The sequence below is a fragment of the Tetrao urogallus genome (genome assembly GCF_951394365.1).
Source record: "Tetrao urogallus genome assembly, chromosome: 5".
NCBI classification, from domain to species: domain Eukaryota; kingdom Metazoa; phylum Chordata; class Aves; order Galliformes; family Phasianidae; genus Tetrao; species Tetrao urogallus.
Window position 1 is genome coordinate 43,056,526 of NC_136818.1, and position 13,876 is coordinate 43,070,401.

Here is a 13,876-nt window from a genome sequence, read left to right on the forward strand (position 1 = left end):
ATAAGGGGCTTTTTCATCTGAAATTATAGCCCTACTCTTTTATAAACACTTTGATATCACCAGCACTCTCACTCAACAGGCGAGGGGGAGATAAACATGCTGCTTTTGTGTGGCGCCAGCCAATGGAGCATGCTCAGTGAAGGCCCAGGTGTGACCCCGGCTCTCCTGCGTGCAGCAGCTGGACCGGGCAATCCATCATGCGCTCCTCCTGTCAGGCTGGGTGCTCTACCACAGCTGTCTGTCACGCTGGTGGATGGGACCTGCTTAAAGGCAATCATGTCAATCTCTATGTGACTACTCAGACTGAGATGGAAGGATGATCTTGACAGGCCTGGCAAAGTCAGCAGAAGGCACTAGAGGACTTTAGTTACAGGCTTAAAATTTAGATTCAATTTGTGCTTCTCGTGTGGAGGGACTGAAGTGGCATGAAAGAATGCAGTGTTTTATAGCTGGTCGTCTCGGATGAATCTGTTGCCTTCGGAATGTTTTCCATAGTAAATGTAGCGACATTTTCCCAAGATGCCTACAGGAAAGAGGAAATGAACTGTAATTAGGAAAGTGGTGGAAATTACAATTAGGAAAGTGACGCAGAAGCACAAAAACAATTGAAAAATTTGAAAGAGGGAAGAGAATGGTTCTCTTGTCTTGTAAAAGAAAGTTTGTTCATTGGAAATATCCACTATTACCACTTCAATCAGCAGCGTGTAACCTACAGGGAAAATGTATGCTCAGATACCTGTGTGAGCTATCCTGTTCAACAAATATCCATAAATGTCTTCAAAAATTGAATCACGTTGGTACATCATACGTTGTATTTTAAATCACTGTAACCCTCTGCAGGTTTTGAAAAACAGACATCATGGATTGGACTCATATTTTGTACTTTCTGCAGTCTCCATACTTTATGTTTAAATGGTTTTCCCAGTGAATAATAAACAATTCCAATAGTTAACTATGCTAAATATCTGTGCACATGGAGAATGCTTTCAAAAATCAGTCAGAACACTGCTTTTGGGAGAGTAGGCACATTATTCTCTGTGCATGCAGGAGGTAAGATGCCTGAGGAAGCTTTAACTGCTGTGAGTGAGACATACATACCTCACGACTTTATTCAAAAGCATCCCCTCTGGTGGTACTAAGTGGTATGCAAAAGCGTAAGTTCACAGTCACATCCCACCTGTGAACATCCTCAAAGATGCTAAATTTTACTAGCAGAGTTATTCTTTGTTCCCCCAGGCACATACAGTCAAATTAAAGTCACCTCTCACACACAGAAGTAAGGTGAAAGAGTCTCCTCTATCTTGGGAATGTCTAGCACAGCAAGTACTGACGTACCTAGCTCATCCCCATAAGGGCACACATAGCCTCGCCAAAAGGAGACAGTCACTGCCATACGTAAAGGGTAAAGATGGAGGAGGAGCTGACCCTCTACCCCCTGTAGTTCTGGCTTTCCACAACTCACACAGCAGGTATTGTAGCCACCTCCAGTATCAATGAAGTATGCAAGTTTTTATATTCTGCATCTATTTCTCCAGCGTAACGTGCACCAGATAAGAACCTAAAGTCTTGAAAGGCATGGGCTGTGGCCATGTAACCCATTCTCTTCTTTCCTTCTAAGACAGGACAGTAACACATTCTTACAGGGAAAAAAAAATTGATTGTCCTGTCACTCATTGTGAAAAACACATTTCAGGAAAGCAGAAGTGGAGACAATATGGTGCAGAGCCTGATCCCACTCCCTTTCTCCACAGAGCTTTCATAATTTCAATTTCCATCATTTCAATAGTAAAACAGTTTCCACATGTAAAGCATGATGTTTTCATTCCTAAACAAGCATCTAGCAAAAAGCAAATATTTTCCCCTAAACAGATGGTATTCCAAGTCAAACTGCAGCAGGCATTAGGTTGGTAACAAGGCCATTTGGAGCTCTAAATGTAAAGGATATGAACAGTTTATTAATGGTATTATTCAGACTGCTTTTTCCCTGGCATTGATAGAAGTGTTGTTTGAGGTCTGCCGCATTTCTTCAGGACTGGAAGCAAGACTGTTTATAGAGATGCTGGTGAGAGAGAGCTGTTTGATGAATGCTGGAGACTGTAGCTAGGTGTCAGCGCTTAGAAAATGAGGCAAGGACATGAGGTATTAATATTGTCAATGATCTCTTGACAGGAAAACAGATACTGCATTCACCGTCAGATTTAAATAGACATCAAGTGCATTAATGACAAAAGGGCAGACTTCAAACAAAGGGGGCTGTATGGTGCTGCACTGAGTGAGTCTCCGAGTTGGCAATAACCTGATCTGAAAAGACACTGTCAGGACTACAGACAGGCCCCGAATTGTGTGCGGTGACAGAAAACAGAGATGCTGACAGAGATACCAGTGCCATATTATGCCAAGTATATTCCTGCGCTGTCTTCAGCCCTAACTAAATCTGACATCATTTCCTATCGCTTATAGTATTCTCCTCTGCTCCAGCAGAATATTTCTCCCCAGACATCATTACAAACTCTAGTGTAGTTTTAAAGTTACTGGCAGGCCTGTTCTGTCATGGAGGTTGGGTCTAGAGGCCTAAGGATAACCTCAGTCAATCTAAATTTGGAGCTTGCTGGAGAAGTGCTCTCATTTTCACTGATATCTCAGCTACTTGAGGTGATCTGAACGCTAAAGTGTGAGGAGCTGTCACCTTGAATAAAATCCTCAAAGTAAAGATGCTCGGTTCCTGGGATGTTCAGCAAAGATGTCGGACAGTCTGGCAGCAGGAAATGAAATCCAGCTGCTGCTGCTCGCCTGGGGATAAAGGTGCTTGGGCTAGTGACAGTTAAAGTCAGCTGAAATTTTTGAACTCCTGCAGCCTACAATTGTTTAAATTAAGGAAGTGTTGTCTCCACAGAGATTCCCTACCAAGGCATACAGCTGTGATTCAATTGCCAGGCATATTACACACACACTGCTCAGAGAGTCTTGATAAAAGCATAGTTGAAAATGCTGCCATGAAACTCTATTTATCATAAAGGTTATTTGTAAAACAATAACCTGGCTCATAAATTAAATGCAGTGACTGCTTGGGTTTTGTTTTGTTTTCTCTCTCCTTCTCCAACCTCCCTTCGACATCTGCAGAAAACCAAGAACTACAAAAAGCTGCAGTAAGGAGTCTGATGCTAAGATAAGTCGTACATGAATTTCAGCATTCTGCAGTTTGCCATCCTGCCCATCTGCAATTCTACTCTCTTCTTCCAGTTCAGGGGCATGAGCACACTTGAGATTTTGCACACAGACAGGGGGAGGAACAAGGGGGAAACAATAAATCCGTGACTTTTGTGTTGTTTTTTAATTAAAATATCCAGCATTGGCCATAATAAGTTAAGTACACCTCCGACGCATCAAAACAACATACAGCATCCTGAATGAGGTTTCTGCTCACAGTTCTTGAGAAATGACAACACAAGGTCTCTTGAGGGATCATCTTCCCCCAAATGAGGCTTCTAATTTTTCTTAAGTAGCTGCTTCTACCATCACCACAAGCTGTTAAAACTATAATTATGAAAAAAATGCATTGGAAAAAATCATTTTTTAATTCACTCTTTATCTTTTAAATGTTTTTCCTTTTCAGAATGGATGTTCTAATTATGCTGGTAAGTAATGACCTTGCAGTTGCTTGCATGTGTTTTGGTATCAGTCTTTCTTCACAAACACATTGTAATGTCAGCAACACCAGCTTTTCCCTAGCTGAGGGAAAACCCAATTATCCAAATAAATAAATAAATACATACATGCATACTAAAGCGCATGAAAAATTGTTCAAGTCATGTTTGCTCCTTTTAAATTGGGCACGTGTTTCAGAGAGCTACTGTGCAATTGGGTCTCCGGACACTTTCCCAGAGTAAGAAAAGTTTGTAGATCTTCATGTATTATGTAGAAAATAGTAAAAAGAATTTGCAGTGAGATGCACTAGATTTATAGATAAGACAGCCTCAGCTATTGGTCCAAATTCAGCTCAAGCCAACAGAAGCCTAAGGGAAATGTTATCTGGTAGTATCTCATGGTCTCTCTTAGGTCACACTTTTTTTTTTCTAATAAATAACTGCTCTGCATCTATTTGAAACACCTTTCTGTCATCATTGTGAGGGGCATCTGCTAGCAGCACAGCCTTCTCTGACAGCATTCATCTTTCTTTAAAAAGCAATGGCTAAAACTAAACAGTCAAGTCAAAACCTCAGCTTCTCCCACTCAAAACTATTGTCACATCTGCTCAAGATGCCCCTCAGGCACCCATTTTAACATCAAACATTTTTAACAAACCCTTCTGCAACTGCGAACAACAAAGTATTCACAATTTAAATTGTTTGCCAAACACACTGGTTTACAGCATACAGCAGGTAACGCATTTCAGCATATAGTCCCTTGCCTACCTATCATGTAGATTAACCTGCGGTTAGCTCACTGTGGTCAGACAGAGTGCGAAGATTGTTCATACATAGACTCAATATTCTAATGGGATTTCACTTTACCTACGTTTAATTTGAGTACAGTACCTAAATCCTCCACTGCCAATTTGTATTTGATCCATATTCATCTCTTTTTCCACAACCTGCTGTTGTATAGTTTTGCTATGGGCAATTAAACAGCTGCCATGTTCCACCAAGAAGCTGGGTGCATTTCACTGTGGTTATACTACCAATCTGCAAATTGTTTTGAGACCCTTCAGGATGAAATATCAATACCATTATCTTTTTTTTTTTTTTTTTTTTTCCCCACAAGCACTTGGGCATTTTCTACAATTAATGAACAGAAGTTGCAAAATTCCCTTAAATATTAATACGAACTTCCTTCACAGGAAATAATTCCCTACCTACGACATTCAGAGGAGAATAAATACTTATCTACAAATAATTTCACATCTACAATGCTACTGATTTAGGCAAATCAGTTGCAGTAATTTCCAAGTCTAAAATCCCTTTATCTAAAGGTATAAGTGAAGCTCTTTTGAAACAAACAAAAAAATCCTTTTGCTCAGGAGTTCAAGAATTTTTCTTTTTATGTTTGTCTTCATGGAATATTAACAACTTTACATCTAGTTGATAATTTATTTTAAATTAAGTGAAGCACTAGGGTTTGTCAAGAAACTAGGAAACTAATAGTCTCAGACTTTCAGTAACATATATTTGGCAACATATAGACTATTTTGTTCTGATCAATCAGCATTATGCATATACTCTCACAGTCATTCTAGTGTTGTGCTTTTTAAAAAAGAAAAATGAAAAATTATTCTAATTATACCTGAGCTATTTATTCTATAATCATCATTAAGAACATGAAAGCAACTAAATGCCGTAAAAAGCATCAAAGTATTTGCAAACACATTTTCAAAATACTTGCTTTTTTATCCTCAAGAAATATTTTCTGACACAAACTAATTGAAATGGACCATCTAATCATTTTAAAACAAGAAAATAAAACTTTTTAAAAAATGCCTGAAACTCAGGCAAATCAGCCCAATATTTGCGCAGCACAGATTCATGAAAAGCTTCACAGAACACAAGGTAGGACTTGAGGAGAATGTGAGAGGAAGGGAAGATGCTAACTACTCAACAGTGATAATGATAGAAAAATAGAGAATAAACAGAAAGTTGACATGGGCCCAAGCAGTGAGCTTTTAGTTTTACTGAGTCTTGTGGCTGTAACACAAGGGAGATACTTTACAAATGCAAAAAATGAACTTCATTTATTTTTCTCAAAAACACTGAATGCTTTTCCAAGTCACTCAAACTTCAAAGGTCATTCACTTGGTTTAAATTTTAGACATTCTAGGCATTCATTTATTTGTTGTCAGGCCTTCCAGTTGTTTTTGTAGGTATGTAGAAACAAGAACAATAGTATGAGGAATTAGGAAAAATAAATCATTTACCTTTTGTGAACTGTTAAAGCCAAAAGCAGAAAAGAATGCATTTGAGGGTTTTGTGACCCATTATGAATTTAGTCACAATTTTATAATGATAAACTTAATGAGGGACAGAAATGGCATGAGTTATAGATAGACTTCTTGTTCTTCACACTTGCTTTTGGTGAAACGGAACAATTGTTTCTACTGAATATGCTCCAGCCTGTAAAGTTTCTGACACAGGAACCAGAGATCAGCTGGAAGATAAGTGTAAGGGACCATGTAAATCACTAAGTGTTCTTGGAGCAGCAAAGTATGTAACTCCAAGAGATCTACTTGAGCTTTCACCATGTCCTGCCAACATAAAACCCAGTGCCACGCAGCAAACAAATCACTGTCAGTATGGAAGAGCTCAAGCTAAAAAATGCAAAGTGATCCAGAAGAACAGAAGAGCTGCAGCTGTTAGTGTCAACATGGAGGAATCCATGCCCACTACCATTCAACCTGCTTGTTGTGGCTGCAGCTCCCAGAATGCCTGACTACATGTGGGATTCAAGGCAAAAGGTCAAGACTCCTTAAACCAGTGCAGTGGGAACAATAGAAAGAGGCTCATACAGCCAACAAAGAAACAAAAATACTTTGGTTGCACTACAGCTGCAAGAGACTGAGACATGTCCAGTCCTCATGCAGGCTAACCCCCTTTCAGCCGTTTCTAGCAATAGGTGCACACATGAAGGGTCACTCCAGTGGTGACAGAACACAAATTCCCACTCTCCTGTCAGTATGCTCAGTCCCCCTGACAGCCAATTTCCCAGGGCCCTCACACTCTGAAACCCCTCCTTTCCATTCTCATCCTTTTCTATGGAAATTCCCGCTGGTCTATTTCCTCATTATAAGAATTTTGAAGGAGAGATGAGTACAGTGGGCATCTTTTACAGTCATGTCTCCATGTCTGCGTCACTATCCTGTATCCATTTCTTTTGTCTTGCTTATTTTGACCCATATGTTTGTGAGCACCTAATGGGAAGCCTGTACCTCTCTATAAGTTCCCCTGATGGAAAAAGCAACTTGCCCTGATCATCACCCTCCCTTTGTGGGTAGCACTGCTAAAAGAAAGGTAGCCTTTGCATTCAGGGAGATGAATCACCTCTTTGCTCTGCTCCCTGTGCAGGGATTCCAAAAAATGATGATATTTTCCTCTGGACACACAGAGCATGAAGCAGTCCCTCAGACTGAATGAAATTACTGAACAGCACAAAATTAAATCTACATCCACTCTGTGGCAGTGGTGTTGGAATTACACACCTATTTTAGAGCTGAGAAGAATCAGAGCAGGGAAACTAAGACTCTGAATTATTGCAAGTATCCTGCACAGACAAGTGCTGCGACATGTCAAGTCTCACTGGCCTGTTGGAAGGTGGGAGAAGGGGGAGTATGTGGAGAAGTGAGAGTAGGGGGTTGGGAGGGAAAGCAGTCAACAGGGAGAGGATGTTGGAAAAATTTGCAGTGAAGGTGATAGGAATACAAAGATGTGAAGTTTGCGTCCCAGGCCAAGGGAGCTGCATAAATGTTCAGTGTAAACTAGCAGTCAAGCTGATGTGTGATAAAGTGCAGCCTGCTGTAAATACACTTCAGGGCTCTCAAAGCAGCTGGGATGAAACTTGTAATTTGGAAGATGGGAGGGAGTAAAAGAAAAAAGAGAAAAGAAAAAAAAATGCACTGCAAGCTTTTTCTCACATAATCTGTTACTGGAAAATTGAGAAGCTTGTCCAAGTCCGTGGGAATAAGCTGATGAGCTGATACTTAATAATAAACCATATTGTGTCATGGTGCAGAGTCATCTAGATCCATTCAGGCCACAAACTATATTACTTTATACAGCCCTGGCTGACACACATTTAAAGCCCTCTACACATTAAGGAGCCATTAGGCTGACAGATTAAAAGTTATCTTGGAGCTAATGTTTCCATTATGCGTATCCTGGCAGTGGAACAATCAACACACTGTTCCTCAGATGTCATACTTTGTTTAAAAAAGGGTAGGGGGAAGAAAAGGGGGAAAAGGAGGGTATCTGTCCCTCCTTGAATGACACTGACATGATCAGCTTTGATCTGGCCATGTGCTGTCTACAGAATCTTTACTGTTGGCTAAAATAGGAGCATTTAGGGCATATTACTTTAAATCATTAACCAGTCTCATACTCCTCTGGGTATCATTGTTACACTTTAAGGTCCCACACTTGGGATTTCTTTGGAAGCTTTCCATGCTTATTGTAACCATCATCAGAGAAATATGCTGGGGGTGGGTGGAGGGTGTCTCACTCTGAAGAAAATGAAGCAAGAAGTACCAAATGTAAAATGTAAAATGTGAATGTTTTTCTTGTTTTTTTTTTTTTTTTTTTTTTTTTCTCCGTCCTTACTATGCTCGCTCTCTGAAATAGTGACAGGGATTTACTTAACGCGGGCTTTACAACAAAATATTTCTTACTGAATGTGCTGAAATTTTTAAGCAGATGTTTCTAAATTTTCAGGCACATAAGTTGTATATGCAATTTTAAAGAAACCCAAATACACAGGAAATATCTTACAAGCACACTCGATATAACAGGTGAAATCATACTTAAAATTATATATAGAGAATTCCACTCTTGAGGCAGATGGAGAAAAAGACAGGTGGGTTAACAGTTCTTTTCGTCTTTTTAACATTTCCACATAGAGCCCATTCGCTTATACGTAGTCTAAATAAAAGCAGTAGACTAAAGGCTGACCAAATAACTGTAAGTACCCAATACCAACCGACTGCTAAATATCCCCTCGTCTTTCAAGCTGTGTCAGAGCAGCTCCATCGCTCCCTGCTGACGGCAACTACCGAGGACCAGCAGCGGCCCCAGCCAGCAGCTGGCAGCAACAGCACTAGAGGGCAGCATGCATTTGTCTAACGAACGAATGCGCCAGCCAGCGAAATACTCCACTTTGGCAATTAAAGCAATACTGTTTGTTGGTTTTGCAGCCAATTTCTTGTTCTGTCTCGATCAAAGCCTGTGTTCATGCTTTCAGCCTCTCGCCCAGGAGTCTGACTGCTGGTGGACTAAACTCGGAGAGCATCAGATTGTGTACACAGATGGCTGCAAAGAGGATGTCACCACGTAGTGGTCTGAATAAAAGACTCAAACTGTATGGGAGGGAGGTGATGGCCGAGCACACCACAAGCTCCCAGAGCATGGGGTGACAATTGCTGGCCTCGCGAAATGTAAATGTTAGGGCTCTCTGGAACCATCTTTCTATTGCTTTTGATAAAGCACCAGTGTGACCATTGAAATGATGCTAAGAGACACTTTTATTATATTTGGAATGGTGGGCAAGGAGGTTGTAAAATCCTCTCTCTAATGTATATTAAAGTTCAGCTGTTCAGCATACATTCACCACACTAACTTAAAATATTTTCAGTTAATTTGGCTAACATATGCAAAAATGGCATTTCTGTAGGCTGCTCTATACTTTGGTATACATTCTACTAATAATATGCACATTAATCAGCAATGGAATTAAACCATAAAGAATGACAGACTCATTAAGAAAACAACAAGTGAGTATAATTACATTGTACTTCACAAACTTTTACCATGCATAGACTGCATTAGGAATAAAATGTGAGGGGAAAAATAGGAAGGAAAAAAAAAAGGAAGCAAGTTATTTCAGTAAGTATGATAGAATTAAACAAATGTACCATGATTTATGGGACAGAAAGCAAACATTTGGAATAATTGTTTGGAAAGTCTGCAAGCATTCCAATAAAATTACAAATTCATATATGAAAAAAAATTGAGCAGTAGAGTCCTTCTGGAGAGTTTAGACACGAATTTGGCTCATCCCATGAGTAAAACTTGCTTTCGGACCTCAAATGTGTTCCTGCTGGAGAAGTTCACATTAGGGGAAAAAAAGAAAAAAAACAAAAACAAAAACCATTCAAAATTCAGTTTGGCTCAACTGGTTCGAAATTTCTCAAGAGAGTTACGTGAAATAAAGACAAGTTACTTTTCATTTTAAAAGCTGGGAAAGAAAGTCTCTCAAACAAAATTAAAGAGGCTAATGAAATAGTGCTGCTGTCACATTACGATGCAGTTAAGGGAAACTTCTTTGCATGCCATTACTCGGTCCTTTCCATAACTCCTTCCCCGGAAACAAAGGAAACATTTAACAAATCGCTAATGATAGGATTGCTATGATTCTTTCTAACAGAGAACTAAGCACTCTTAAGGAGCTGATACTACAAGGACCTGAGTTCCCTTGATTTGCAGTGGAAGCTGAAGGCATTTAGCATTCTGTGAGATACATCCAGACCCCACATGGCCAGTGAGATCTTTTCCCTCTTCTGCTGCTGTTGCTGTATGCCACCAAATGAAATCAGAAATGCATCTGGATGCAAGCAGCCAAAATGTTCAGCAAATACCTAGTTCTATGGACCAAGCCTCTTCTGTCTCTTAATATAATTTAGTTCTCTGCTATATCACATCTACACCACCATCTGCTACGCCAAATACTTGCTGGTCATAGTCTAATTCCCAAACATTGGCCGCCCCTAGTACTGAATGCCAAAATATTGTCATTGTTTCCTATCTCCAACTCTTCCCTCCCCCTCCCTCCCCCTCCGCTTCCTCAGCCTTCTTTTCAAAACATGCTAATGAGAAAGGGGCTGAAGTTTAAATCACAAAGGACAGCAGAATGCAGCTTACAAGAGTACTTTTAGCCTCTGTGGAAGCTTTTGCTAAAGATAAAAGATAGGAGGCTAAGGAATAGCTCAAGAGAGGCACATTAAAACCTCTCCATTAGGGTCAGAGTCATTAAAGTTTAGTCAAAGCACCAAAGACTTTCTAACAAGTATTATGCTTCGTAAACGTTTTCCACTGGAGCACGGATATTGGTGAGAGCTTTTGGAGTGTGTCAGTTAATCAGTATTCACCCATTTTGACAGCTTGAAATATTACTCACTTATTTGGCTGGTTCAAATTTGTCAGACTTGACTATGTTGTAAGTTAACATGTCCCCGTGTTAAAAAGGAGCCAACTGGCAAATGTGAACATTGGACCTAATAAAACACATCTGGCCAAACAATCAAGCAACACTGATCACTGTATCACTCACAAGCACAAATTAACAGCAACTGTCTCTGAGACTACCAAGGTAAACAGGAAGCAATAACCTGCTGCCACTTCTGTACCAAATGCCCTTTAACTGGTTAACTGAAAAGATAAAGACTGCAGCATTGTTTCCAAGACATTCAATTGCTCGGTTAAAGCTACATAAACGTTTTAGATTGCTTGGGTCATTTACTGATACAAGAGGAAGAAATGCTCTGAACAGAAGCTGTCCCCCAATCCAGAAAAGGGTTTTCTGCCAAAGAAGCCCCATCTGTCACGGGAAGGCCACTTAGTCAATGGCTTTCACGGGTAGTGCTCTTCACCTTTGCTCTCACAATGGCTTCCACCGAAACACAGAACCAGAAAGTGCTCTGCAGGTATCAGTTTGTCCTTCAATAGCCATCCCATGGATTCACACCTAGAGAGGTGGTCGCATGCAGCCCGTTTGGTTAAACACAGCCAAGAACAAGGACGACACTGCTGCTGTCAAACCTGGGGCAACCCTGGTTTTGTCCTGGAGGAGGAAATGCTGAGAGCTGTGCTATTAGGCACGGTGATTTCCATCGCATCCTTTGTACTCTCTGACAGCAGCAATGCACAACACAACTGCCCTGTTGAAGACCTCAAAGATCTCAAAACAATAACAAAAAATGATTCAAGAAAGATCTTTTTCAAGGATAAGGAAAGTTTAACCACTTACGTGTGTGCAGCAAACCCCCTGGTCCTTTCAGAGAGGCTCCTGGGAAGCAGCTACATGCTACTGAAATACTTCAGTCTTTGCGTAAAAAAAGCTTGGCTTCCCTGTTGGCATCTCTGCTGAGAACAGACGCTCACCCTGCTCACCCTACTCAGAAAACATCAAACATGGCTTTCTGCTAGCCGCGGCTGGAGTGCAGCTGAATACTGAAGGCTGGGGGAGGAGAGGTCGTCAAGGAAGCAGTAGTTAACAGGGCAAAGTGAGTGTTATAATCCCCAAATTGCAGTTGGACTGAATGTTTTCAGACAATTTGCCTGTCTAAACCAAGACAGTATCATTTTTCTTTTTTCTAGGAGAGGGTTAAGAATAATCTGAAGCTGGAAAATGGTTGCTGTTGATACTAGTGAGGCCTTCTCTTTAACTAGATCCTTCAGGAAAAAACAAATTAATCAACAGCCAGCTGAAGTGGGTTTAATGATTGCATTCTGCATACAATCAGCTTTTCCCTTTTCAAGGGCCATCAATATGTCAAGGGAAGACATATCTGAAGGATATAGCTCTTAACATCAAGGTTATCTATTCTCCACAAGGCTCCCACTCCTTACTGGGCTGATACTTTACACTGCCTGTGTCTAACATTTTCATCAACTCTGCAATCAATCAAGGTAATAATGTTGTGCAAAAAATCAATTAACAACGCAATTAAACTTTCCTTATTATCTCAAAGGGCTGAAATAATACCTAAAGGGAAGATAGACTCACTGAATGCAGACATCCATAACCCAATGTGAAAGTGAATTATGAGGTTAGACAGATGCAGGCATGTACTGGCGCTGTTATTTTCAAAGGGATATATCTCATCCAGGCAGTGTATCAGTCACCGCCAATCCCATACCCTAAAATTCCGAATTACTTTTAAGAAATATACGATGTGCAATATCCATTTCATATTCTCTTTTAGAGATAAACCCCCCAAAATCTGAACAGGAGTATTATTCAAAGACAAAATGATCTTTCAAAGAGAACATAAAATATAAAAGCTATAATAACATTTACATCTGTATACCACCCATGTCTGTAAATGCGGGTCATCAATTATACATAATCTGTAGTGAATAAGAAACAGAAGAAGCAGCACATTTAAAGCCCAAAGGCTCATATTTGCAAATACCTTGCATCAAGTACGCTGAAGGAAGAGCCCCAAAATAAACACAGGCAGTAACAACAGTGAGGACTGAAGTATCACTCACCGAAAATAAGACAGAGTACCTATATTATTTTGTAATTACATTTAACCCTCATGGAAACATCATTCCCAAGAGCTGAGAGTTTTAAAGTGCATTGAAAGAAGACAATTAACCCCTTGCTGCTGGGAGGATTTGGCTTTTTGCATAAAGATGTTTAAGGATCAGAGCACTCACCACACCAACACAATGGAGTTAATACAGTTAGGAGCCGAGGTACAATAGTCATGTGTCAGGGCTGCATAGATAAGGATTTGCAGGAGAAGAAAGAAAAGTAAAGAAAGAATATACCTAAAATCAACTACCATAGAGTTATCTTACTAGTCCCCAGGGTCAAACAAAAAAATGCTTCAGTACAAAGAAAATGACCATGACGACAGGAGGTGTACTTTTATTGTTGTTGATATTTTTTTTGACACCTATCATTTTTTATCACACAACCTGAGCATCCCCTCACAGCCCCCCTTATTCATTTCTCAACACACACATACTCTGCCTCCAGCCTCCGTTGTTTTGATTCAACACAGAAAAAAGATAATGAAACTAGAAAAAAACATTTAAGGAAAGAGAAATCTATGGCAATGACAAGGTAGGATCACATCCTGCAGTAAGCTCAGAAAAATTCAGAAAAGGAGGAGGTTTCCCTGACACACTACACTTTGAATTCCTCCATTAAAGGGATCTCTGTGACTGTGTTAGCAGAGGTGTTCTACAAAGCAGTTCTCCCAGCAGGATTTGCTTAAGCACATAACAGCTGCAGTTTATAAATGGTCTATTTTTACACTTAGCTCACGTAGTGCAAGAGGCTTGTTTGGACCAAGAATATCTTTTTTTTTTTTTTTTTTTTTTAATTCTCTCTGGTTTTGTCTTTGTTTTGCACTTCCTGCTCTCCTCCTTGCTGCCTCCCATGCTGTGGA

The 13,876-nt window shown here is 40.1% G+C and overlaps 1 protein-coding gene across 1 annotated transcript in view; it reads right to left on the reverse strand.

Moving 5' to 3' along the window:
- Positions 1–443: 443 nt before the first annotated feature.
- Positions 444–13,876, reverse strand: part of LRMDA (leucine rich melanocyte differentiation associated) — a gene marked incomplete at both ends in the record, with an annotated part of 643,830 nt that continues 630,397 nt past the window's right edge. The window contains 1 exon segment of the mRNA XM_079536293.1: positions 444–523. Within this exon segment, the coding sequence (XP_079392419.1) occupies positions 444–523 (80 nt within the window).